The sequence below is a fragment of the Coregonus clupeaformis genome, chromosome 9 (assembly GCF_020615455.1).
Source record: "Coregonus clupeaformis isolate EN_2021a chromosome 9, ASM2061545v1, whole genome shotgun sequence".
NCBI lineage: Eukaryota > Metazoa > Chordata > Actinopteri > Salmoniformes > Salmonidae > Coregonus > Coregonus clupeaformis.
In genome coordinates this window covers 39,965,414-39,992,555 of record NC_059200.1, presented here as the reverse complement: position 1 = coordinate 39,992,555, position 27,142 = coordinate 39,965,414, and the positions used below count along the sequence as shown (strand labels likewise).

The following is a 27,142-nucleotide window of genomic DNA, read 5'->3' as shown; positions in this document are numbered from 1 at the left end:
CCTAGCCGAACACATGAGAAGGTGGTTTATTAACCACACCCGTATGTCAAAGGTTTTGTGCCGTACAGGTGAACTAAAGGAGAAGGTGACCCACTCTATCCAACCAGGTGATCCAGTCCCTAAAGAAGAAAGACTGGAAGCAGCCCTGTTGGGAAGGGCCCTATCATGCTATATTGGTCACCGCCTTTGCCATTAGAATAGCAGAAAGAGAAACCTGGGTCCACGTTACCCACTGCAAAAAGGTAAGAACACATACAAGCACCACTGAACACACACAGTTAGAGAGAAGAACTGTACCAATAGGGTCCGGAGATCACCTCTGTTAACGAAGATCTCCTACCCCGACCTATCATCACTGTAGTGTGTTCTTAGGGGTGTGAGTATGGGGTGGTACCAAGCAGAAAGACTAAGGGCAGGAGAGGGTTGGTGGTTTTTGGGAATATGGGTAACCCTGAGCTGCATCATAGTCTCGGCAATGGTCCTGATATGTCAAGATCCACCACCACCCCGCACCAATTACGCTATGCCCTTACCATTGTTAAGAAGTAAAAGAGAAGCGACCCGACATACTGACCGTCAAGGACAAGTGACCTACAAAATAGGAGTCAGAGAAGGGTGGATGGCAAGATTCTAAATTAAGATTAGGGTCTTATCGGCACGGGTAAGCAAGCAATTTGGGATGATAAAATCCCATTATATTTATGTTCAGCTCCCTCAGCAGATTATTCCTGGGCTCAGGTGTTTAGACACACTTGGGGATGGGGATATGAGACCGGGCGGGACTGGACGTCCAGATGGGGGATAATAAGGTATAAAGACATCCCCACGGAGATGGTAGTGACAATAGCAAAGGTCACTAAGGAGGACATGAAAATAACTTACTGGGCTTGCGTGGACGAGTACAGACGGGATACCTGTCTGCGATTACAATTGGTAGAGACCAAAGAGACGAAGTCCCCAGGTCCTGTCATTAATCCATTAATAGCACCAAACCGAGTAGATCAGTCAAGGGAGGACGGAGTCAATTCGACTAACCCGTCAACTATGAAAGATTTTCTCCTCCAAGAAAGGACCAAGGGGAAGTAGAGGGTATCCCTGATGAAAATCTCTGGTTAAAGTGGATGAATTACACCGCCAGGGCCTTGGGGCAGACCAATTGTTATGCATGTTCCATTGGGCGACTGACAATGTTGACCGCCCCAATGCCACAGGCAATGTTTCCCTGTGTATTAGACCTGGGGTCTAATAAAAAAGATGTGTGGTGGGCCTGTACTAACAAAGGGAGCATTCGACAGACATTACCAAAAGGGTGGGTAGGTACTTGTGCCCCAGTATTGTTGGTCCAACCTGTAAGAATTAGTCATCAAAGACCAGTTACAGGGGGAATAGGCAGGAGGAGAAGAAATATAGATCAGGAAGGAAATAGCCCAATTTGGATAGATGGTATAGGCGTCCCCAGGGGTGTTCCAGACGAATACAAAGCTATGAATCAAATAGGGGAGGGCTTTACCACAACGTTCTTCTGGTGGGTGACAATAAACAAAAATGCGGATTGGATTAATTATATCTATTACAACCAACAACGATTTATTAACCAGACTTGGGATGCAGTAAAGGGGATCTCTGAACAATTATCCGCCACCTCACTCATGACTTGGGAAAATAGGTTGGCTCTAGATATGTTGCTGGCAGAAAAGGGCGGTGTCTGTAGAATGGTGGGGGGCCATTGTTGCACATTTATACCTAACAACACCGCACCGGATGGTACGGTCACCAGAGCTTTTGCAGGATTGACTGCTCTAAGTGAAGAATGGGCTGAGAACTCAGGAGTTAATACATCTTTGATAGGGTGGTTTGATGAAATGTTTGGTAAATGGAAAACCATAGCAGCCACCATCTTGGGGGCTGCCATCGCGTGTATGGGTATGCTTGTATTATGTGGTTGTTGTCTTATTCACTGTGTCCGAGGGTTGGTGAGTAAGGCGTTGGAGAATGAAGTGTCTCAACAGATGATGAGATATGGACCAACTCCGGACTCTGACCAGTGGAATGTGAAAAACGATCCTCCAGGCTTGGTGGATAATGAGGACTTTGACCCTGATAACCTGCAATTAGATAAAACTTTTATTGGTTCTGACATGTGAAGGTCATAGGGAAAATCTCAAAAAGAAGAACTATGATTGGAAGTAATTAATAGAACTAATCTCTGATGTTAATCATGCTTGTAAATACATTTATCCTGAGTGTAAAACATTTAGTCAAAGGGTGGATTGATAGAATAATTTGTATGTTTAAAGTAATGACTAAAAGTATTCCATCCCGATACTGTATAACTGTGTAAACTGTGTTAGAGTTATAAGACAATAAAACCACTAACAGAGAAGAGGGGTAGAAACTGCTGGAGACAAACATTCCAGGGGAAAGGAGACCCTAGAAACTGTCAAACTTAAACATTCTATACTGTGGAAAGTCACAGGCCGCCTAAAGTTGGGCGGAGCAAGTTCCTTTGTGTGGACGCATATAAAAAGGCTGTGTGTGTTTTTAGCGGCAGAGCTCTCATGAATAAAAATACTGACCTATTGCAGAACGGGACTTTGTTTAATTCATTATTAAACCAGAGCCTTACACCCTCTGGGAATTATTCAAAGCTTGAGTGATAGTTGAGTTCAACCATTGAGATAACAAAATTCTCGTGACAGACTTACTGCCAAATTCTCTAAAACGACATTCCTACAGTCTGCATTCCAATTGCACACTCCCTCAAAACTTGAGACATCTGTGGCATTGTGTTGTGTGACAAAACTGCACATTTTGGAGTGGCCTTTTACTGTCCCCACTACAAGGTTCTTTTTATGCTGTGATGTCACGAGAGGCTGTGTCCTGGAGGGACGTTACATCCCCCTGAGATGGCTGCAAACCCAGACAGCTATGGCTCCATCTGCTGGTATGGTCGGGAACTCCAACCCTCTATGGCCAATCTTCCCACGCAGCTGAAACCAATCAGGAGCTGATGAGCTGAAGGTTTGGTTGAAGGGAAGGGACACACTGGGGGTGAGTGTGTGGGGGTGAGGAGACACGGTCTGGAGGGTGGGCTCGGGGAAGAAGAGAATTGTGTTATAATTTCGTTAGTTGCCGAAGACCTTTAATAAAAATCCTTGTTTTGGTTGAACCTGGACTCCTTGCACTACTTGGGCAACCCCGCTGGAAGCGGTAGCCTCTCGTGGCATCACAGATGGTGGAGAATACAGGCACGCTCAAGCGTTAATAGTGCATGTCGGAGGAGGATACCGAAGGTTTGATCACCCAGTTTTCCAAGTTGGCCGTAGGCTCCCCGCCGACTGAAATGGAGGACATATTGAAAGCCCTTGTTGCTGGCCAGCAAGCCCAGATGCAAGCAAACGTGGCTCTCTTGGAGGAGCAAAAGAAAGCCAACCTTCTGAAGGCAGAGGAATTGCAGTTGCAGAGACAGAGGGTGGTCCAAAATACCCGCCCAATAAAGGCAAGTGACTTTATATCTAAGATGGGAGCTACCGATGACATTGAGGCATACCTGCATGCATTTGAGGCCACGGCCACTAGGGAAGCCTGGCCCAAGCAACAGTGGGTTGGTCTGTTAGCCCCCTTCCTAACCGGGGAAGCGCTGAATGCTGTCCGGGACCTGGGCCCTGACCAGGTTACTGACTATGATGCCCTGAAGTCTGAGATCCTCAGCAGATATGGACTCACAAAATTTGGTATGGCCCAGCGCTTTCACAGTTGGACCTTCCAACCAGACCAACCTCCTCGGGCGCAGATGCATGAACTTGTCCGAATCGCAAGGAAATGGCTGGATCCGCAGAGGAATACAGCAGCGGCGGTGGTGGAGGCCGTTGTGGTGGATCGTTACCTACGCGCCCCTGCCTTATGAGGCAAAACGGTTCATCAGTCAACAGGCCTTGACCACGGCTGATCTGACCGTGGAAGCTGTGGAAAAGTACCAGGCCACAGCGGAGATGCTGAATGCTTCCCGAAAGGACCCCAAGGTCTCGAACCCAGCCACGTCAGGACTTATCCCGGCTCCAGGGGAGCCAGAAACCAGGCGGGTCCAAGAAGAGTACACCAGGAGGGGGAAACTCGACAGTGTTACCGGTGTGGGGAGATGGGACATATCTCCTGGCAGTGTGGGAAACCAGCCGATGAACCTATGCCCACTGCGGAGTCCTCCAGCTCAGCACCCACACACCGGGTTGCCTCGCTCTTGGGAGTCGTAGATGGCGGCCCAGATCGACCCCCACCTGCCCGGTAACTGTGAATCACCATGATGTGGAGGCCTTACTGGATTCTGGTAGCCGGGCCACCCTGGTGCGTAAGGATTTGGTGGGCCCAACGTGTCTGACCCCGGGAAAGTCCTCCCAGTTTCCTGTGTCCATGGGGGACACCAGAGAATACCCCATTACTGAACTTACAATGACCAGCACACGGGGAACCATACACACGACGGCGGGGTGGTTGATTCCCTCCCCCGTCCCTGTCCTAATTGGACGAGACTGCCCAGCCTTTTACCCACTCTGGAGAGAGTCTCAGGAGAGGGATAACCCGAGTACCTCGGAAACGGAGAGGCAAGACTCATCCTGGGAAGGCTCCGGTGCAATCCTCCGAGTTACTCACTCCCGCCCGGGCTCTGATAGGGATGGCAGGTGCCCAGACCGACACAGAGACGGAGCTACAGAATCTGGACAAAGAACTGTCTGGTCTGAAGGGGACCGCTGAGAGGTATCGTTTGTTAAAGCAACAGTTAGACATGAAGACAGAAGAGTTAGATATCCTCCAGGCTAAACTCCAACAGAGCTCCTTCCATAAGCAACAGGAGGAGCTGGAGAGGCTGCGCAGGACCATCGAGGAGTGTGAGGAGACCCTGCGCAGTAGTAAGGAGGTCCAGAAGAAGGCAGAGGAGAAGTACAAGGTGTTGGAGAACAAGATGAAGAATGCGGAGGCAGAGAGAGAGAAGGAACTGAAAGCTGCTCAACAGAAGCTAAACTCTGCTAAAACCAAGGCTGATGCGTTCAGTAAGAAACTCAAGGAGAGACAACAGGAGGCTGAGTCCCTGGTCCTAGAGGTGGAGGAGTTGAAGAGAGAGCAGGCTGGCAAGCACCACGGCAATGCGGACGCCCTCTCCCGGCGTGATGCCTTCTTCGCTGCCTTTACCCCGACGAGGACGTCGGTCCCGAGGAGGGGGATGTGTGATGTCACGAGAGGCTGTGTCCTGGAGGGACGTTACATCCCCCTGAGATGGCTGCAAACCCAGACAGCTATGGCTCCATCTGCTGGTATGGTCGGGAACTCCAACCCTCTATGGCCAATCTTCCCACGCAGCTGAAACCAATCAGGAGCTGATGAGCTGAAGGTTTGGTTGAAGGGAAGGGACACACTGGGGGTGAGTGTGTGGGGGTGAGGAGACACGGTCTGGAGGGTGGGCTCGGGGAAGAAGAGAATTGTGTTATAATTTCGTTAGTTGCCGAAGACCTTTAATAAAAATCCTTGTTTTGGTTGAACCTGGACTCCTTGCACTACTTGGGCAACCCCGCTGGAAGCGGTAGCCTCTCGTGGCATCACAATGCGTATGGAACATTTCTGGGATCTTTATTTAAGCTCATGGGACCAACACTTTACATGGGACCAACACTTTACATGTTGCGTTTATATTTTTGTTCAGTATAGTTATCTAGTTCGCTAGCTAGCTACGCTAACGTTAGCTAGGCTGCCTCGCTTTATCAAAAGATAGCTACCTACATAACCAGCAATAACGTTATCTAACATTGTTAGCTAAGTTTTACCAGAGAGGTCATTATATTCCAGTATCTCTGGTTATACTCGCCACCGCCGGTCGTTGCACACCAAGCTAGCATTATTGGTGCAGACTTGGGGACAGACGAACACCAAGCACCTATTCTGCATACTTGGGTCCTTCGGCAGGGATTGCAAACCATAGAACTTTGGCTATGGAGGCATGGTCAATCTGTATAGGGTCCGTGATCCTTTGAATGTGTTGGGGGCAATGAAACAACGGAGCCCCATTCATTGAAGGGAAGCGAAGTGGGCAGAGGGGCGATTTGCACGTGGAGCTTGGCAAAATGGGGCATGATTTGTTGACATAATTATAATCCTAACCCAACCTTCATTTACTCGTTGTGACGCACTGAGGTTCCAAACTCCGTTTTAGATGAGACTGACTTTATGACCAAAATGATCCTATTTACACTTTGTAGTCCATTTTGACACTAGAATAAATGTTTCTGACTCATATCGATGCCACATAGACCGTTTTCAAAGGGATGAGTTGCTTTTTAGGGTCAGTCACTCTTAAACACTATCAGTAATCACAGGCCTATTTCAGTCAACCTTTGAATGAGAATGTGATGGTCAACAGTGTTGAAGGCCTTGGAAAGGTCTATAAATAAGGCAGCACAATGATTTTTATGATCTAAACAATTTAACACATAATCTAAAACAAGCTGACACGGTGCTATGTCCAGGTCTAAAACCAAATTGATGCACATTAAGAATAGTGAGAAGTTAAAAAAGTTCTTAGCTGAGAGTTGGCCAGGGATTCTAAAACTTTTAAAAGGCAAGATAATTTGGAAATTGGATGGTAGTTATGTAAGTCAGAAGAATCTCCTCCTTTATGTAGGGGGAGGACACGTGTCGCTTTCCAGAGAACACCAGAAACAATTGTCAAGTAACAAATATAGGTAAATGGTTCTGCAATAAGTGGAGCAGAGAGCTGCAGTAATAAGGGATCAAGTGAATCAGCCCCTATGGATTTTGTTACATCACTGAGCACGGTTACATGCACACAATAATACAATTATTGTGGATAGTCAGATTAATATAACAGTTTGTTTAAAGCATTTACATGCTTTGCAAGAAGAAAGATTTCCCTACAAATCCTGTTTACATGGACACGTCTTAAGTGACTTAAAGACTCCCTCTAGTGGAATGAGATGAATTTTCAGAGACTATCCTTTCAAACAGGTGGCCAGCTGAAGCAAAATGGTTATTAAAATGTTGTCTAGTATGAGACCAGAGGCTGTCAAAACCTGCTGGGGCAACGAGGAGGTGGACTTTTGTTTCAAAGATTTGACCACTTTCCAGAAATTGGCTGGATTACCAATACAGAATTCAAGAAATATGTTTTGCTTTTCTAACCAGAGCTAGACATATATTTCTCAAATGTCTGAAGGACTGTCAATCAGACGTAGAATCAGTCAGTCTAGCCTTAGCCCAAGCTAAATTGATTTCCTGTCATTTCTCAGACAACATGCGTGAACCAAGGATTAAATCTGTCTTTCACCCTTAGCTTTTTGTATGGCACATGTTTATCTGCAACAGAGTTAAACAGAGAAATGAACAAAATATTGAAGAACAATTCGTATTTTGCATAGCATAGAAGTGTGTGCTGTAGCATTTACTTTTAAATCGTTCGAATAGACAATCAATCTTGCAGAATGCGCGGCCATTGTCAGGGCTCGACATTAAGGGTTGTCTGGTTCAAGTAAAAAAAAATGTCGGACAACCAGAATATAGATTTCAGTTGTCCGAATGGACAAGTAAAAAATCACAATATCAAACAATTAATACGATCAGAATTGGATCTGGCTGTCACGCCCTGGCTCTGGGGACTTTTATATGTTGAGCCAGGGTGTTAGTTTCTATGTGTTAGTTTCTAGGTGTTAGGTTCTATGTTTCGTTTTCTATGTTCTTGTTCTAGTTTATGTGTTTCTATGTTGGCCGGGGTGGTTCCCAATTAGAGACAGCTGTGGCTCGTTGTCTCTGATTGGGACCCATACTTAGGCAGCCTGTTGTGCACTTGTCTTTTGTGGGATCTTGTTCCGTGTAGGTTTGTGTTTATGACCGAGGACTTCACGTTTCGTTTGGTTGTTTTGTTATTGTTATAGTACTCAATTAAAAGATGTACGCATTTCACGCTGCGCCTTGGTCCACTCATTACGACGATCGTGACACTGGCAGTGCACAGCAGGGCAGTGCATGGTTGACATTCTGAGTAAATTGCCTATATTCCTATTTGCTATAGCCTTTTCCAATAAATATTATATATTTACACAAAGCAAGAGAACAATGTAGACAGAGCTAAGAGTCTCACCAAAGCAGCACAAAATATCCAGTCAGAAAAGATGTTGTTATTTTTTTCTCTCTCTCGAATGTCGGATGATCTGGGCCAATAGCCAAAGTCTATTTTTTATAGCGGACACTCCGGTGTCTTATTTTATAGAAGCCCAAATGTTCTATTTTCTCTTAATTTGATATGAATATGCATTGGCCTATTAAGCCACTCTCAGTTGAATGCATGTTAGATTTCTCCTTCTGCGCTATTTCATGATCAAACAAATGAATGAATCTTACGGAGTGTTAGGCTATCTCCGAAAGTTTTAAGTTGTTTTTGAATAACCCCAAAACATGGGAGGCTTAAGGTAATAATGAGAGAGATAGAAGCAAGATATAAAAATCAAATGAGAAATTTGAACAAACCTTACAGTTGAGCAAAGCATTATAAGACATAAATCATGCATAAATGCGAGGTCGGAAAAATAAATCCCTCCTTTTCTTGCCGTTGCTTCAAAAGCCTAATCCTACTATTTGAAATATCATAAAAGCATTAAGAGCAATTAAAGTTATGAGAATTTTCCAAACTATTCTAATAAAGTGTTTCATGTCCTAAAGTTGCAGCTTTTAAATGGGAATAATTATGAAAGTCGGAGTCTATGCTATTCTCAATCACAGATTTAGGACACAAGAAGTAAAATTGAGCAAACAATACCAAGATGGAAAAATCTAAATCTAAGCTGAGGAAAGCTTATGAAATAAATGATGCGTAGTTGGCCTAGGTCTATTTCCATATTATTCTAGCAATGTGCAACCTACCTACAACGCATATAGTAGCCTAGGCCTAATAAGACAGGAGGATGAGGCAAACGTGAATCAGTTTATAATTATCTAGTTCTGCGGAAAGCAGAGTTGCTCTGGAGCCCATAACGCTTTACAACCCATCACAAGACGCACATCCAGCAAGGCTTGTTGACTGTGTGTCACTCACTCCATCTGCGTGCTTCGGCACACACAGACACACAGATAGCCAGATAGGCCTAGGCTACTACACATCTCTTTGGTGCCACAGCTCCACCAGAGTGGAATAGGCTATTCGAAAAGATTTGGCTCCCTAAATATATTTTGTTAATGTCACGATTCCTCTCATCCATCCCGTAGTATGCGAGCCAAATGCGTAGCAGTCTTTATTATAATTTTTTACCTTTTTTATACTCGCCTACATTTTAGCACATTTTAGCACATTTGCCATTGTGCTTTCTTTTGGAAAATGTCATGGCCCCGTTCCAACATCTCCAAACCAAACAGAAAATGAGGGCGTTTTTGTTACCATAAAAGGTGAATGGAGGCCGTTTTCCAGGCGGGGCTCTAACACTCGTTCACGAGCACACAAATACAGTACGTCTCTGATTTATCAATGAAAACATGCATATACAGTACCTGTCAAAAATGTGGACACACCTACACATTCCAGGGTTTTTCTTTATTTTTACTATTTTCTACATATGTGTTATTTCATAGCTTTGATGTCTTCACTATTATTCTACAATATAGAAAATAGTAAAGATTAAGTAAAACCATTGAATAAGTAGGTGTGTCCAAACTTTTGACTGGTACTATATGTTGTGTGTGACAGATTGATCAATCCCAGTAATTTGTTGTGCACACAAATCCTAGAATCTCCATGTGTGAGAAATGTACGCATGGTTGATAAATGAGGCCCCTGGAGAGGAGAGTTAGACCTGCATCTTCTCACTTTGTCAATCCTCTCAGAGAGATTGTTGGCTATCATCTTACTGAATAGAGAAATACATTTCCTCTGACTGTTTGCAATGCTGTGTTCATAGACTAAAATGGCAAAATGGTATGTTCACCAAAAGAGGTAGAATTATTCAGTTATAAGAAATATAATATTTGTTATTTTCACATGAACACTGTCAATCCAAATTACTATCAGTAACTACACCTTAACTAATGTGGACAGCATGGAGAACACTAATTAGATGACAAATGGAGACTGCCCTTAACCCTTACCTTTGTTTGTATCCTACAGTAATATACCGGAGACTTGCAAGCTGCTATCCAAACTGCACTCAGAAGCACGCACAAGGACCTCTCAGAGACACTCTAATCTAGCATGAAAGGTGCGACTGTTTCCCACTAGTCTGACTGAGACAATGCCAGCCAAACCATTGCCTGTCCCAACTCCACTCTGCCCAGCCCAGCTGCCCTTATCTTTGCAATTAGAGCCTCCCCGCCTCCAGTGCAGCAAAGGACGTGCCAGATCAACGGTATGCAGACCAGGCCTACCCTCATGGGCACAGATAACTCAGCGATTGTTCCTTTGAAATAGCACTGCCTCATGTGTGTGTGTGTCTTGTGTGAGGGAAATAGCAATTTCATTAAGCTCCTCATGATGAAAGGGGAAAGTGGCACTAATTAAGATCCTAGGGATTCTATTCAGTACAGGGAGAGTGGTGTAGGCCTAATTGGACTTTAGTGGTTAATTGCGGTTAAATGGCAATCAATCAGTTGAAACGAGCCAAAACAAACAAAACAGAATCTGTCAATGCAAACAAAACTGCCACATCATTTAGCTAATATAACAGCCTCCATAAAGTATAGTACATTTGTGTCTCTAAGTATCCTGGTCTGTTAAAGAGCTAGGGTGGCTGATATTTAGTCTGGTCCCAGACCTGTTTGTACTGTTTTTGCAGGACTGGGCTCGGTCCAGGAGACTCCCTCGCATCACATCCCAAATTCGCATCACATCCCAAACCGCACGGTGGGGAATACCCAATGATGTACAGTGCATTGGGAACGTTTTCAGACTCCTTGACATTTTCCACATTTTGTTATGTTACAGCCTTATTCTAAAATGGATTAAATTGTTAGTTTTTTCCCTCATCAATCTACACACAATACCCCATAGTGACAAAGCAAAAACTGGTTTTTAAAATCACCTGAAATATCACATTTACATAAGTATTCAGACCCTTTACTAAGTACTTTGTTGAAGCAGCTTTGGCAGCGATTACAACCTCAAGTCTTCTTGGGTATGACGCTACAAGCTTGGCACACCTGTATTTGGAGAGTTTCTCCTATTCTTCTCTGCAGATCCTCTCAAGCTCTGTCAGGTTGAATGGGGAGCGTCGCTGCACAGCTATTTTCAGGTCTCTCCAGAGATGTTTGATCGGGTTCAAGTCCGGGCTCTGGCTGGGCCACTCAAGGGCATTCAGAGACTTGTCCCGAAGCCACTCCTGCATTGTCTTGGCTATGTGTTTAGGGTTGTTGTCCTGTTGAAAGGTGAACCTTCACCCCAGTCTGAGGTCCTGAGCGCTCTGGAGGATCTTTCTGTACTTTGCTCCTTTCATCTTTCCCTCGATCCTGACTAGTCACCCAGTCCCTGCCGCTGAAAAACATCCCCACAACAGGATGCTGTCACCACCATGCTTCACCGTAGGGATGGTGCCAGGTTTCCTTCAGACGTGACGCTTGGCATTCAGGCCAAAGAGTTCAATTTTGGTTTCATCAGACCAGAGAATCTTGTTTCTCATGGTCTGAGAGTCCTTTAGGTGCCTTTTGGCAAACCCTAACTGATGCTACTGAGCCAGATGTCTATGTGTCAGGGGAGAAGCTCCAGGTGTTATCCAATTTTAAGTACCTTGGCATCATACTTGATTCCAACCTCTCTTTTAAAAAGCAGGTGAAAAAGGTACCTAAAATAACCAAGTTCAACGTAGCTAATTTCTGATTCATACGAAATTGTTTGACTACAGCGGTAGCAAAACTGTACTTCAATGCTATGATACTCCCCCACTTAACATACTGCTTGACTAGTTGGGCCCAAGCTTGCTGTACAACATTAAAACCCATTCAGTCTGTCTACAAACAGGCTCTCAAAGTGCTTGATAGAAAGCCCAATAGCCATCATCACTGTTACATCCTCAGAAAGCATGAACTTCTGAGATGGGAAAATCTTGTGTAATATACCAACGCATGTCTTGTATTCTAGATCATAAATGGCCTGGTTGATCCCTCCACTTTTGTTAAACAGAAAACCCAAACCCATTGCAGCAGATCCACAATGTCTGCCATGAGAGGTGACTGTATAGTTACCTTAAGGAAAAGCACCTTTGATCAATCTGCTTTCTCTGTGAGAGCTTCCCATGTCTGGAACACACTGCCATCAGACACACACAACTGCACCACCTATCGCACCTTCACAAAAAACATAAAGACATGGCTAAAGGCCAATCAGACTTGTGAACATAATCTCTAGCTGTGTATTGCCGCTTTCCATGTTATCTGTTGTCTGTAGCTTGTGAGGTTGTGGAAACACTTTGTTGCTTTTATGTATTTTGTTTTGTTGCTTTTTGTGCTATTGCTCTGCCTGCATACTATGTATTGCTTGTCCTATGTTGCTCTGCATGTGCTCACTGCTCATTGTTTGTCTGTATTGTTATTGTAATCGTTTTTAATAACCTGCCCTGGGACTGCAATTTTACTGAAACGTTGATTAATGTGCACTGTCCCTGTAAAAATAAAAATCAACTCAAGCGGGCTGTCATGTGCCTTTTACTGAGGAGTGGCTTCTCTACCACTCTACCATAAAGGCCTGATTGGTGGAGTGCTGCAGAGATGGTTGTCCTTCTGGAAGGTTCTGCCATCTCCACAGAGGAACTCTGGAGCTCTGTCAGAGTGACCATTGGGTTATTGGTCACCTCCCTGACCAAGGCCCTTCTCCCCCGATAGCTCAGTTTGGCTAGGCGGCCAGCTCTAGGAAGAGTCTTGGTGGTTCCAAACTTCTTCCATTTAAGAATGATGGAGGCCACTGTGTTTTTGGTACCCTTCCCCAGATCTGTGCCTCGACACAATCCTGTCTCGGAGCTCTACGGACAATTCCTTCGACCTCATGGCTTGGTTTTTGCTCTTACATGCACTGTCAACTGTGGGACCTTATATAGACAGGTGTGTGCCTTTCCAAATCATGTCCAATCAATTGAATTTACCACAGGTGGACTCCAATCAAGTTGTAGAAACATCTCAAGGATGATCAATGGAAACAGGACGCGCCTGAGCTCAATTTCGAGTCTCATAGCAAACTGTCTGAATACTTATGTAAATAAGGTATTTCTGTTTTTTATTTTTAATAAATTTGCTAACATCTTGATAAAAACTGTTTGCTTTGTCATTATGGGGTATTGTGTGTAGATTGATGAGGATTTTATTTATTTATTCCATTTTTGAATAAGGCTGTAATGTAACAAAATGTTGAAAAAGGGAAGGGGTCTGAATACTTTCCGAATGCACTGTATATAAACCCTGGTTTTCTAATGCTATGTATTGGCCATTGAGAGGCTTTGAAGCCAACGGTCGGCCATATTGGTACTCCCCAGTATGAGCAGTCCTCCATACGAAAGAATGGAATTCTACAGTATTTAAATTAAATGTTTCAAGGACAAAATTACATGTATTTAAGTATTTGTGTTGTTGTAGTGGGGACAGTAACATTAGTCATATCTATAATTTATGAAAATGCTTTTATATATATTTTTGGCCATCCTCCTAGGTAAAAAATGCAAATAACTTTTGAACGGATTATGACAGAGACATGAGGTTTGGACCATTGGTTTTCTTAGAGGACTAATTATTATTATTAATTATTTTACCCATTGGTCAAAAGAAGCGTTTTGATTGGACACCCTACATTAAGGTCTCTGTAATAGAATAAATATGGCAAAAACGAATGTAGAATATTTTTTACAAAGACCCAGTGCCCAAATATATATATGCCCAAATATATATAATATATATAATCTTCAGTCGCATACCAAAAAGTAGGCTAGGTAAATCGAGGTCAGCGATACTAGAGCGCGTTCTTGAATCATGAATCTTGACTTTGTGGAACAGCAGCAAGGCTATACAGCAGAGACCTTGACATCCCATTTGAATTAAGGCCACGTGGTGTTCTGTGACACACACACACACACACACACACCCTGGGAAAGTCACCCTTAGTGTTGGACCGTAACAGAGGAATGAGGACGCAGGTGGACAGCATTACACTCCAGTCAATAACCCCTGCATCTCCCCTCTCCCCCGGCTTTCCCACCCTTCAGTGCTCCATCCTCCCCCCCCCCTCCCATGGCTGGACCTGCTGCCCCCCCCCACCCACCCTGCTCACCAAAGACCTACTGGAGGCTATTTATAGCAGCTCCAGTCCCCCAGTGAGAGGAGGGTTGGTAATGAGCTCAGCAGTGGAGCGCAGGCGCAGCACAGCCACTGGGGACTAGTGTGGTGATATGACTGGGAAACAGATTCACTGCTCTCTCTCTGGCCCTGTGAGGACAGGACACCCTGTGAGGACACACAAACTAGGGCTCTCTCAGTAGTACACAGAGTACAGGAGTAGACTGGGAGCCCAGGTGAGCTGCATCCTCCCTCGCCTCCATCAAATTCAATGCCAATAATCATCGAAGCCCAGAGAGAGATGGAGTAAAACACTAAGAGGACTTATAAGCACTTGTCTGTATGACATGGGGACCTTTTTTCTCCTGAGAATGAAATGCAAGATACAACCACATGCAAAATAAAAGCAGAATGCAAAATTAAACCACAACTAGGCTACTGCTCTCTTGTTAGTGTACTTAGGCTACTGCACTATTCTGTGTGGTTCCATGTAAGGCCTTAGAAAAAAAGGGTTCCAAAAGGCTTCTGCGGCTGTTCCCATAGGATAACCCTTTTTGGTTCCAGGTAGACCTCTTTTGGGTTCCATGTAGAACCCTCTGTGGAAAGGGTTCTACACGGAACCCAAAAGGGTTCTACCTGGGATCTGCCTGGTCCTTCTGTTGACAAAGGACAGCCTCTCTGCCTGGCTGAGAGTCATGAGTTAGCTGTCAGTGTGTTCTGAAGGCAGCCCAGCCATCAGCCAAAGACAGATCTCTTCTAGCTATTTCTATTTCTTGGAAGGTTGGCCATGAAAAACAAGGGGTGTAATTACCTACAAATAGCTCTTGCATAACTTTAAGAGGAGGAATGTTTTACTCATAGTTATTTTCTCCCTTATATTGCTTTAGTACCATCAAAGAAAGAATAAGGGAGTGTAGAACTGAAAGATGTCGATTTGTTTTCCATTATATAGGCCTATCCCCTTCCAGTATAAATGTCTGTGTGTGAATGACAAATGACATGATGACCCAGTGCTTGCTTGTTTACCTCTTTAAAACATTTAATGTAATCAAATCAAACAGTTGGAATAGCGGTCTAGTCACTAGGCTAGGCTAACTTTCCCATAAGTCTATTTTTTCTCATTAATCAAATCAAATTGTATTTGTCACATGTGCCGAATACAACTGGTGTAGACCTTCCTGTGAAATGCTTGCTTACAAGCCATTAACCAACGATGCAGAGTTTAATAATAATAATACAAAATAAAATAGAAACACAAGAAGAGTCAAATAAAATACATGAGAATGGAGCTACATTATGACACACAGTAAACCAACACCAAAATAGCAGCAGTTTACGAGTTTAGGCCTAAGCATCGTTTTGAGACAGTCATTTGACTGAGCCTGAATGCTTTGACTGTGTTGTTTATAAGCAGATAAATGTAATAGGGCTGCAGCTGACTGTGGTAGAGCCAGTACAGCACACAGTAGTTCAGTCATAACGACGATAATGAACCACTTAGGGATTTATTAAATAAATAAACAGCAAACGTTCACAGAAGACTAGTCTAAACACAACAAAGCCTTAGCTACTGGCTGCTACACTATACTGTACCCCTAATTAGGAACAAATGGCAGCCGTACAGTAACCAACAGTAGCACGTGGAGGGCTTTCTAAAGCAGCAGTCCAGTTGTTGAGCACTGTAATTACACATTTGTAAAATGTGTTAACTTAAAATCACAACAGAAAATATGTAGGCCTAATTACGCCTATGTATATGACATAATAGATTGGATGATGATTTCTTAAGCAATGTATAAGCACTTGGGCATTAGGCTATAGGCTACATGGACACCGAAAGTGTCTACTAAAGGATTATCAAACTCTGGGCTTCATAGTCGTACTCACTCATTGTGAAAGTGTGATGTGATCTATTTATAAAATTATCTATCATCTGGCAGAAATTATTGCAGGAAGAGTTGCTAATTGGTGATCACTATGTGCAATCAATTATGTATTTGTCATTCATTGTTGCTGCATAGTCACTGAGTCAGTTTGGAGGAGCAAGCCTATTGAAGTAAGTAGGAGGGTGTTTTTCTATGTAACCAGATGTACAGGTCGAGGCAGCTGCAGCAGACACAGAAAGCAACATCCTGTTGAACTTCAAACAGAGACATACAAATGAGAAGAGGCACCAGAGTCCACAATGGTAACAGTGCACATGTATCCACCTGCACCCAGTATACAAACATTCACGACAGATGTCTTCGGCTGACTCAGCTTTACCATCACAGAAGTCTGTCTTACTGCAGCATTCTCTAACTGTAAGATATGTGGCACTGAAGATGTCGACTCGAGTTGAGCATACATTTTTTAAACACCGGTTAACATGAAATAACCATGAGCTGAGGGTATAGTCACAGATGGTACAGTGGCTGTCACGAGACAAACACCTTGTCGTTGATCAACATCAAAACAGCGATTGCTGTAAAGTGCACTAACTACTGTACTGCTAGCCAACCTGTCTTCATTACGACTCTCTCACAGCCTCACCAAACTTGAGCAACGTTTATGAATAAATAGTAAAAAAGGTGACTTATCAGTGCTGTTTCGAAACATATATATTTTCGGCAAACAACGCAAAATAATATAAACATTTCCCTCACCTGTTCTTTTCAACTCTGCCGCTGGTGCGCTAGTTGATGCTACTGGTGTGATGATGTCGAAGATGGTGCTCCCGTCGCGCGTGGATGTGCCTGCAGGTGGAGCGCGCGAGTTTGGTGCAGTGTCTGCGTCTACAAAGACTTCTGGGTAGTGTCGTATTTAAATAGTGTGTTCATTTGAGTACTATCTTCTCCTTATGATAACATTTGTATTACATTGACACCCTCCTCATTTATTTCCTGCAGAGATTAAATTAAAGCCTAAACGTACAGATATGTTCAAGTCAAATGAGAAGTGTGACAATATTGATCTAAGACTTTAAGATGATATGGTTATATTCAAGATAGCATTCATGAAGACAGTGAATAAAAATGTTTAGCATTTTTGTGATGCTCAAGGTCAGTTACATCTCCAGTATTTAGAAACTCTGTGATCTGACATTGTCGAATCTGCTAATATATATAGGAAGACTCCTTTGCACTTCACTTGCATGCTAACGCAAGTAAAAAAGTGTAATTCTTATATATTGACAAACATTTTCTAAAATAATAAAACAGAATGTATATGTTATTGGTCTGGGACCGTTATTCCATTAACTTCATAGTTTTTTCATGTGGAATAAATATAATTGACCTCAAGCTGTCATACATTTGGTGAATCTACCGTTTATAATGACCTATTGAATTTACTAGCCGCACACACTCATTCACACATCATGGCGGCGACCGTGAATAGTGGAAATGCCCCTGTGTCGGACACTCAAGCCTCAACCTCGGCTGATCGGAGCTATGAAGGTTCAACATTTCAGTACAGCATGCTCCTGGAGCACCTCATCGGGGAGAAGAGGCCAATTAAGGATCTGAATCCGACCGTTATGGGGGGTCTTCCCAATCCCATGAAAACCGACGACCAGAAGATGATCGAACGGGGAATGGAGAGCTGTGCTTTCAAGGCGGTGTTGGCCTGTGTTGGAGGTTAGCCAGTCTTTCACTATTGTCGATGATATTACAAATGTGTCATGCATTTGCATGAGTTACTGTACACTTCATAGTTGCAACTAGCCTCTAGATTTGTCCATCCATGGACGACCGAGCAATAGAGGATAAGTTGCAACGTGCTTGGTGCATTTGTGTTTTGGGGGTGTAGCTACTGGAAATAAATACCCCACGGTGACAGCTGATTGCAACTAGTAGTTTCTCTCTGCATGCAGGAGGCCGACTACTTATAATGCACACAGTTGTTCCAAATGATTGATCTTTAATGTGTTGGTAGCTTAGCAATCTCCCTTGCTGTCTATGATATTGCTCATTCTCACAATAAGGTATACTAGTAACAGTACTATTTCCATAGTTGATGTAGCTAACACAATCTTGTGACACTGTTTTCTCTAAAGGGTTTGTTCTTGGGGGAGCGTTTGGTGTGTTCACGGCTGGTATAGACACCAACGTGGGATTTGACCCCAAAGACCCCATGAGAACACCCACGGCCAGAGAGGTTCTCAAAGACATGGGCCAGAGGGGAATGTCCTACGCCAAAAACTTTGCTGTTATTGGGGCAATGTTCTCCTGCACAGAGTGCATAATTGAATCGGTAGGTTGTCTTCTGACGCTTTCTTTTTTTTCTGCTAAAATGCATCAGAAATAATAATATGCTAACTAAGAGAGTAGCAAAGTGAAAGTAGTCTGTTGATTGTCAGTGGACTGGTGGAACTACAGATATATTGAAACTCAGCACTGGGTCCATCCTTATTCTGGCAAGCGTGTAAATGCATCACAAGCACAAGACAGCCTGTGATGTTTAGACAACTTGCGGGACCTTAACGTTGTCTTGCATATCAATCATCAACAAATCATATGTAAGCACAAACCACAAAAAGTTATGTTCAACAAATCATGGGAACTTTGATCTTCTAGGCTAATGGGTGTTGATGAAATGAATACCGTGAACATGTAATTGTGGTTTGGAAAATACCAAAGAGAATGTGAAAAATCTGTGGAAATTAGGTCTTCACGGGTCCAAAAAGTTGGACCCTATCCGAAATGTATCTGTGTCTTTCCCACCTGACCCGATATGCATAAATAAATAAACTGAGGCCTGCTTCGAATGGACCCGAGGACAGTCAGACCCATTCCGAAAAGGACCATGCTGGTTCGGAGCCGAGAGACCCGTTCAGATCTGAGAGTAGGAAGAGCGAGAAAAATAAACTGCCAGAGCATCAATAAAGAGCCATCAATAAATAAGAGATATTAGCCAAATGATCCACAGTTACGTGTCCTTAACTGCCTACAACAAATTACAAAAACTATTTGTTTTGTTTCGATTTATAGCATATTCAAAACTTTATAGTCTATTGTTTTTATTGGTTTTTACTTTCCTAAAACAATAATAGTCTAACTCACGGTTCAGCTGTCGGAGATTTGAGCGCTAAATGCATCAGGGCATTGCATGCATATAGGCCTATGTATGATATTAATATTTAAAAAATATGTTCCCGACATCGACATACATAGGCCTACTTGTCAGATAGGTTGATGATTGATTAATGTGTATTTTCTGTAATTTATGTAATTCAGGACTCATCTGTAAAAGAGACCTTGGTATCAGTATGACTCCCTGATAATATAAAGGTAAAATAAAATAGGCTACTACTGCTATACAGATATAGGCGTACAGAAGGATGCTAATTTGTTAATTTTTGATCCAAATATTTTTCATATAGAGAAGTATTATATTGTTAGATTAAAGGAGTAACATAGGTAGGCCTAAAACATTCTTCCTCAACTCAAGTTCAACTGTCGGAGTCAGTTGGAGTGCTGGTGCGCACTACCTTCATAGACCTGCAGTAGCCTAATAATTGCCATACCACACCAAACCTTCACAAAAGTTGCTTAACTTTATTAGGGTAAAATCAAAAGTAAGTCAAGTCATTGTTTATAGGGAAAATAGTAGTCTTTCCATTTCATGGTTTGAGTGCGAGTAGCATAGTATGCCTACCGGTAATTATATTATATTGCAGCAATTTGGCCAATGAAAATTGCTCAACAGAATGAAACCTTAAAAAAAACAAATGACAGCAATAGGCTAATGCTATTTATTTTACAACAGGCCTACTTTTAACCTTAAAGTAAATATGGATCACAAAATAACTTCATTTAGCCAATGAAAATGTCTCATCAAAGTGAAACAAAACACTTTTTGCATAGGCTATTTAAAGAACTGGTTTAGATGATTTAAATATTAATTTACAATACTAATAATGACTAAACAACTGGTAATAAATACAAAAATAAACAAATAAAAGGTAGAAAATTGCATCAAACCTGAATAGCGAGTTTCACAAAGTCCATTTGTCGCGCCAATGTTCTTTGTCCACTACATTATAAAAACTTGTCCAATCAACAGTAGCCTAGGCCAAGGCTCCTTTTACTCGCTCCTTCTCCTCGGCAGCAGGCGCACGTGAGGTGAGCAGCCGGAACCAGTTTCAGCTGGACATAAGCTATATATTTTATTGAATTGCAATTGGCTGACAAAGATAACAAGCTTGCGCAGTTCTCTTCACACAAACATTCAATTAAGAGGATAGGCCCAATCGGGTCCAGTCGGTAAATCAATTTTAATTGCACATTCCTGAGACCTGTGGCAATTATATTAGAACCGACCCAGATCCGAGACAAAAGTCAGAATTTAGGGCACGGTCCCGGGTCGGATCTCGGAATTTCAGGTCTGTTGAAACTGTGAAGATATCTAGTGGAAATACTGTACTGTGTATTTGTCGTCAGTCTCATACTGCCCCCTTGTTGTGTGTATTTTACATTACAGCACAGGGGAAAGTCAGACTGGAAGAATGCTGTCTACAGTGGTTGTGTTACTGGGGGAGCAATAGGATTTCGTGGTGAGTTATCTACTTAATTTGTCAGTTGAAATGTCCCATGCATTAATATCATTTTGTTGAAAGATAATTGTTTCTAGCACTAATTATCTCCGTTCTATCTTATAGCTGGGGCGAAGGCTGGCGTGCTGGGATGTGGAGGTTTCGCTGCCTTCTCTGCTGCCATTGAGTACTATCTTCGGTGAAAACCAGGGCACCTTCTGTACCTCTGTGGACTATGGTTGAGGGATCACTGTCCCTCTGGACCAGAAACAGCCTTTATACCTCATGGAAAGAAAAAAAACATCCATGATCTGATCATGAGGATTGTCTATACTTGGACAATTCCACGTTTGACCTTTTGTTGACTGTATCCTGGACACTGTACGTACAGTGGTGTCATACTGGGTGGGCCAGTCTAGACTTATGTGGCCCACTTGATATGCTGTCTTTAATAAGTTAAACGTCATTGAGATTAACCTCTAATCAGTGTCAGTCCATATATTTTGGTTGAAGATGAAAGCTGGCTATTCTCTCATTTAATTTTTGTGGGTGAAATTAAGTTTGAGTCCATCAAAGAGTTTGAATCCAAGTCAATGTGCCCGTTTGAGTGGTAATGACAAAAGTCGAGGAAGGTGTATCAGTGACAGCCGGACACTGTGGTTTCCAACAGCAACGCTCAGATCAATGGCAGTGTTGCCATTGTTTATAAAAGGTTTTCTTTATGTAGAAATAAACATGTCTCTAACACCCATATCACAAACAAACTGAAATCATGTGCAGTGAGCCTCATATGACATTTACAGTGGGGGAAAAAAGTATTTAGTCAGCCACCAATTGTGCAAGTTCTCCCACTTAAAAAGATGAGAGGCCTGTAATATTCATCATAGGTACACGTCAACTATGACAGACAAATTGAGATTTTTTTTCCAGAAAATCACATTGTAGGATTTTTTATGAATTTATTAGCAAATTATGGTGGAAAATAAGTATTTGGTCACCTACAAACAAGCAAGATTTCTGGCTCTCACAGACCTGTAACTTCTTCTTTAAGAGGCTCCTCTGTCCTCCACTCGTTACCTGTGTTAATGGCACCTGTTTGAACTTGTTATCAGTATAAAAGACACCTGTCCACAACCTCAGTCACACTCCAAACTCCACTATGGCCAAGACCAAAGAGCTGTCAAAGGACACCAGAAACAAAATTGTAGACCAGCACCAGTGTGGGAAGACTGAATCTGCAATAGGTAAGCAGCTTGGTTTGAAGAAATCAACTGTGGGAGCAATTATTAGAAAATGGAAGACATACAAGACCACTGATAATCTCCCTCGATCTGGGGCTCCACGCAAGATCTCACCCCGTGGGGTCAAAATGATCACAAGAACGGTGAGCAAAAATCCCAGAACCACACGGGGGGACCTAGTGAATGACCTGCAGAGAGCTGGGACCAAAGTAACAAAGCCTACCATCAGTAACACACTACGCCGCCAGGGACTCAAATCCTGCAGTGCCAGATGTGTCCCCCTGCTTAAGCCAGTACATGTCCAGGCCCGTCTGAAGTTTGCTAGAGTGCATTTGGATGATCCAGAAGAGGATTGGGAGAATGTCATATGGTCAGATGAAACCAAAATAGAACTTTTTGGTAAAAACTCAACTCGTCGTGTTTGGAGGACAAAGAATGCTGAGTTGCATCCAAAGAACACCATACGTACTGTGAAGCATGGGGGTGGAAACATCATGCTTTGGGGCTGTTTTTCTGCAAAGGGACCAGGACGACTGATCCGTGTAAAGGAAAGAATGAATGGGGCCATGTATCGTGAGATTTTGAGTGAAAACCTCCTTCCATCAGCAAGGGCATTGAAGATTAAACGTGGCTGGGTCTTTCAGCATGACTGATCCCAAACACACCGCCCGGGCAACGAAGGAGTGGCTTCGTAAGAAGCATTTCAAGGTCCTGGAGTGGCCTAGCCAGTCTCCAGATCTCAACCCCATAGAAAATCTTTGGAGGGAGTTGAAAGTCCGTGTTGCCCAGCGACAGCCCCAAAACATCACTGCTCTAGAGGAGATCTGCATGGAGGAATGGGCCAAAATACCAGCAACAGTGTGTGAAAACCTTGTGAAGACTTACAGAAAACGTTTGACCTGTGTCATTGCCAACAAAGGGTATATAACAAAGTATTGAGAAACTTTTGTTATTGACCAAATACTTATTTTCCACCATAATTTGCAAATAAATTCATTAAATCCTACAATGCGATTTTCTGGATTTTTTTTTCAAATTTTGTCTGTCATAGTTGACGTGTAACTATGATGAAAATTACAGGCCTCATCTTTTTAAGTGGGAGAAATTGCACAATTGGTGGCTGACTAAATACTTTGTTTCCCCACTGTATTTGTATATTATTGTACCCATGAATTGGTATGTCATGTCTTTGTTCGCATGGGACAAACAAAAACACCCTAATGATTGGTTGACAATAGAGCCTTCCACAATGCAGGTAATGGCTGCAGGATGAAGTTGGGGAAGAGCAACTGCAGAAACTTGAAGTCAAAACTTAATTACCTTTGATCACATTATTTTTGTAAAGTTCATGCAGTCGACATATAGGCGCAAGTCAGAATTATTTTGCCCCAGAATGCAGCACACTTTGAAAGGCGGTGGTCAACGACTTGACAAAAGTGATCCGCTCGGACGTTCCCAATGTTTTGACATTCTGACTCAAACAGCCTTACTATAAAAGCAACATGTGGTGACACTGACATATGTACATTTTTACAGAATCCATCCAATTTATAGTTAACTGAAACTTAAGTCACCAAGCAGCAAAGTAGCCATTAATTATCAGTCACCAGTGTAAATTGATTTAGAGAAATTGAGAAATGCATTACCAGACTGGAACTGCCCACCCAGATAATAATTGATTGGATTGATATAGCACTTTTCTACCAACTGAGGTATTTAAAGAGCTTTACATAGTAATGGGGAACCTCACCTCATCCACCACCAATGCGTAGCGACCATTTTTGTGCCAGAATGCTCACCACACATCAGCTATCAGGTGGAGGTGAGGGGGATGATTAGGTGGTCATGATGGACATTTTGCCATGACCCTAAGATCTACATTTGTTTTACATTTAATTAATTGTGGTGAATAATATGAACTGAGTTGTGTGTTCTATGTGTCTGAGACAGATTGCATTACAGGACTGGTTATCAATAAAAACACAAACCACTGCTAATTGCTACCATTTTGTCTTCATTTTTCAATTCTAATGACTTGTTTGCTAACTGCACGCGCAATAGATTCAGAATACCTTATTTTTTGCACCGCAATCTTGAGTCTGCACAGTACTGATAAAATTCCAATATATGACTGTCACTTCCCAACTATCCCAAAGTGCAGTATGCTGCACCAAACAAAACACAAATATAAAAAAAAGTTTAAAGAAATATGAAGTACTTGCAATTAAAGTGCAAGAAAATGACAAAACATCGTTTTGGTAGACTTTTATTTATTTTACTAAAAAAGAAAAAAGTTCACATCGACATTTACCCTTGTTAATACAGTATACTCAAAGTAAAATACAACATTTTTTGATTTTCTTTTAATCTTATATTAAAAATATCAAATAGGACTCATCTAACAGTGCTTATTTTAAGATATGTCACAGGCTACATAGCAGAAAGGTTGAATTTGTACAGCATTGATGGGAGGTGATTGCCGGTGCCGCAAACTAACAGTGACAACCTACCTTTGTTACCCAGCCTGATTTGATTGACAAGCTGAACATGCAATAAGGGCAATAAACTACACAATAATCCTATAGATTATAACTGGTGTCATTTGACACTAGGAACAGGCTTGCAATGGAATGACAAGAAAAAAGCAAATGTTCCAAAAAGTTGCTCGATTTTTTTTCCCCATAACCTTCATCTCACAGATTGATGTTTCTTTCTTTAAAGAGTGGTTCAGAATCAACCGTCAGATTGTACACTGTGTTCCTGTGATCGTTTCAGTACAGCTCAGCCAACCTTGGCTGTGAATGAGAAACTTAAACAAAAACAAAATCATCACTACCTGAAAACTTCAAACAACGGACTCCTTGGAGCAATTCTCTAGTTGTACTGGGCCCAGTTTCCCAAAAGCATCTTAAGGCTATGGTTCAAACGATGACCTTAGCCTTAAGATGCTTTTGGGAAACCGGCTCCTGGACTGTACAGGCACACTTAATATATATATATATATTTATAATAAATAGGGCGAATTTGGCCAAGACTCACACAGAGGGAGGGCTGTGCTCTCTAGTCTTTGCACATGGAGAGAAAATGTGACGGTGGCCATTCACTGACATGGCTTTACTGGCGGCTTGCAAACGCAAACAGTCCTCAGCACTTTGCTTTAACACACACACACACACACACACACACACACACACACACACACATATGCTCTGACACGCTTCTACATAAACACACAGCCCTCCTCTGTCACATGCACAAAGCCAGAGAGAAACAAAGGACTTATTGAACAAATAATATTTATAAAATATGTAAATGCCATTTTCTTGGAATGCCTCTGAAATAAAAAAAGAAAAGAAAAGAGATGAAAGTCCAGTAAGTAACAGACCAGCTTCGGGATCATTGAGCTGGTTTCTGGAGGACTCAACAGACCAAACAACCGACAGTGACCCAGTAACACACCAGACCCTGACCTCTAACCCCTCACTGATAGAAAGAGAGGTCCCAGACTAGTGGCTGTCCGACGGGGTATTGTGGGTCAGAGGTCAGACGTCTGCTGCTCCCTCCACCCCTGCTCTTCACCAGATGGACGTACTGTAATGTAAGGGCCGCTGCTCTATCTCCGCTGACACTAGAAGACGTGACTATGGGATCCACGTCTGACTCCATCTCTCAGAGTAGGGAAGGGTGGGGGGGGGGGGCTGTACAGTTTTAAAAGGGAGTTGGGTGGTAGGGAGTTGGGTGGTATGGGGGTGGGGTGGGGGGGGGTTGCTGTTGAGTCTTTCGCTCCGGACCCCCAAGCGATTAAACGTCAGTGGAAAAGTAGAGTGTGTTCCTCTTCAGCTCAGCGAAGGAGATGGGAGGATGCTGCAGGTAGTACAGCAACACCTGGACCTGAGATGGGGAGAGAGAAAGAGCTTTAGCCTAAAATCAATGGTGTTTCATTTAAATACCAATTATCATAGTTATAACCAAAAAAGGACTAGGATATGGCGCTTTGAGAGGCCATGTGACCTACACATTCTGTACATGACTCAGAAGGTGACTCAGTAAGCATCTTTCCATGATATCTGAGTATCCGTACGAGTATCTATCTACTAAACATATGGAGATGTAATAAGCCACTGCACAAACAGTTGTCTCTCATTCTTTACAGTAATGATGAAGTATGGCATTCTACTGTTAGTGTTGTGGCTTTTATGGTGATTTACAGTAGTCATTGTTTATATACGGCCTAGAATAAGTCATTTGTGAACAGGAAGGGGTTTCTCGCTCAGCACCGGGCAGAGCTCCAGGAGGGGCTTCCCAAATAGTCCAAATACAGCTGGGAGACCAGACCAAACTGACACGGTTCAAACACACATCCCCCTTAGCTAACTCTTACATTCTCACAAGCAAACGCACATGCACAGATGGACACAAATATACGCACCCAAGTCACACTGACCTGTGCCATTACGTCATGTGACCAGATGTCAGAGGCCAGGGTGATGTGTCCCTTGGTGACCTCGGACTCAGAGGGCCTGAGCAGGGTGGGGCCAAACACTGTGCCCAAGTTGTGGAGGGACATCTTGTTGATGGGCTCATTGTCAGCAACTCTGAAACACAAAACAGACAGATAGACCAGTCAGACTACAGTGACCACAGGGACAGAGCAGTATTAATTATTTTTCTAGTCATGCGACATGTTTGCTGGTCTGGCCTTGTAACTATGATAACCCATTTTCCAAAGCAATCACTGTCAGTACAGCACAGTGTGTTTTGTGTGTATTTCTTCTACAAGGACCATGTCTGAACTAAGTTACCATCTGCTGTAACTTATATAAATGTTCTCCATAGCAACAGCAGAGCCATTCATGTCACACTTGAAATCCACCAGAGCGTCCAGCAGGTGTCCTCAGCGTGTCTATGAGAGTAGTCTGTGTACGTTCTGTTGACTGACTACAGTGTACTGCTGGGTGTTAAAGAGCTGTACTGGGATCAGGCCATAATAATGTCTCCATGGCGCAGTAGGGTGGAATCTGACCCAGCGCTAGGTCTGTGAACTGACCTCAGGCCTGCCAATAGGTAGAAATCTGATTTCTCTCTATGGACCTTC

General features: G+C 42.9%; 3 protein-coding genes across 10 annotated transcripts in view; 1 reads left to right on the top strand and 2 right to left on the bottom strand.

The window, feature by feature from the left end:
- Positions 1-17,015, bottom strand: part of LOC121573552 (cytospin-B) — a 221,185-nt gene extending 204,170 nt beyond the window's left edge. For both annotated transcript variants that reach the window (XM_041885626.1, XM_041885628.1), the window contains exon 1: positions 16,938-17,015. The gene's annotated coding sequence lies outside the window, so the exon portion shown is untranslated. The remainder of the gene's footprint in view (positions 1-16,937) is intronic.
- A 618-nt stretch (positions 17,016-17,633) lies between these two features.
- Positions 17,634-21,670, top strand: LOC121574321 (mitochondrial import inner membrane translocase subunit Tim22-like). The gene is made up of 4 exons (XM_041886936.1): positions 17,634-17,909; positions 18,329-18,525; positions 20,755-20,827; positions 20,933-21,670. The coding sequence occupies exons 1-4, from the start codon at positions 17,651-17,653 to the stop codon at positions 21,007-21,009; spliced, it is 606 nt and encodes a 201-aa protein (XP_041742870.1). The 5' UTR covers positions 17,634-17,650; the 3' UTR covers positions 21,010-21,670.
- A 4,128-nt stretch (positions 21,671-25,798) lies between these two features.
- LOC121573554 (active breakpoint cluster region-related protein-like) overlaps positions 25,799-27,142 on the bottom strand; it is a 233,031-nt gene continuing 231,687 nt past the window's right edge. For 5 of the 7 annotated variants that reach the window (XM_041885631.2, XM_045222619.1, XM_045222622.1 and 2 more), the window contains 2 exons: positions 26,492-26,642; positions 25,799-25,938 (listed from right to left, as the gene is read on the bottom strand). In XM_041885631.2, coding sequence (XP_041741565.1) covers positions 25,849-25,938; positions 26,492-26,642 — 241 coding nt within the window. In that variant the 3' untranslated portion in view covers positions 25,799-25,848. Of the gene's footprint in view, positions 25,939-26,476; positions 26,643-27,142 lie in introns of all 7 variants that reach the window. The other 2 variants (XM_045222618.1, XM_045222620.1) reach the window with 1 other exon arrangement.

What these genes read in the sequence shown, in the direction of transcription:
- LOC121574321 (XM_041886936.1), top strand. Translation starts at nt 17,651, where the DNA reads ATGGCGGCGACCGTGAATAGTGGAAATGCCCCTGTGTCGGACACTCAA. An exon ending in CAGAGTGCATAATTGAATCG is followed by an intron (nt 18,526 to 20,754) that starts GTAGGTTGTCTT and finishes TTTACATTACAG; the next exon opens with CACAGGGGAAAGTCAGACTG. An exon ending in GGGAGCAATAGGATTTCGTG is followed by an intron (nt 20,828 to 20,932) that starts GTGAGTTATCTA and finishes TCTATCTTATAG; the next exon opens with CTGGGGCGAAGGCTGGCGTG.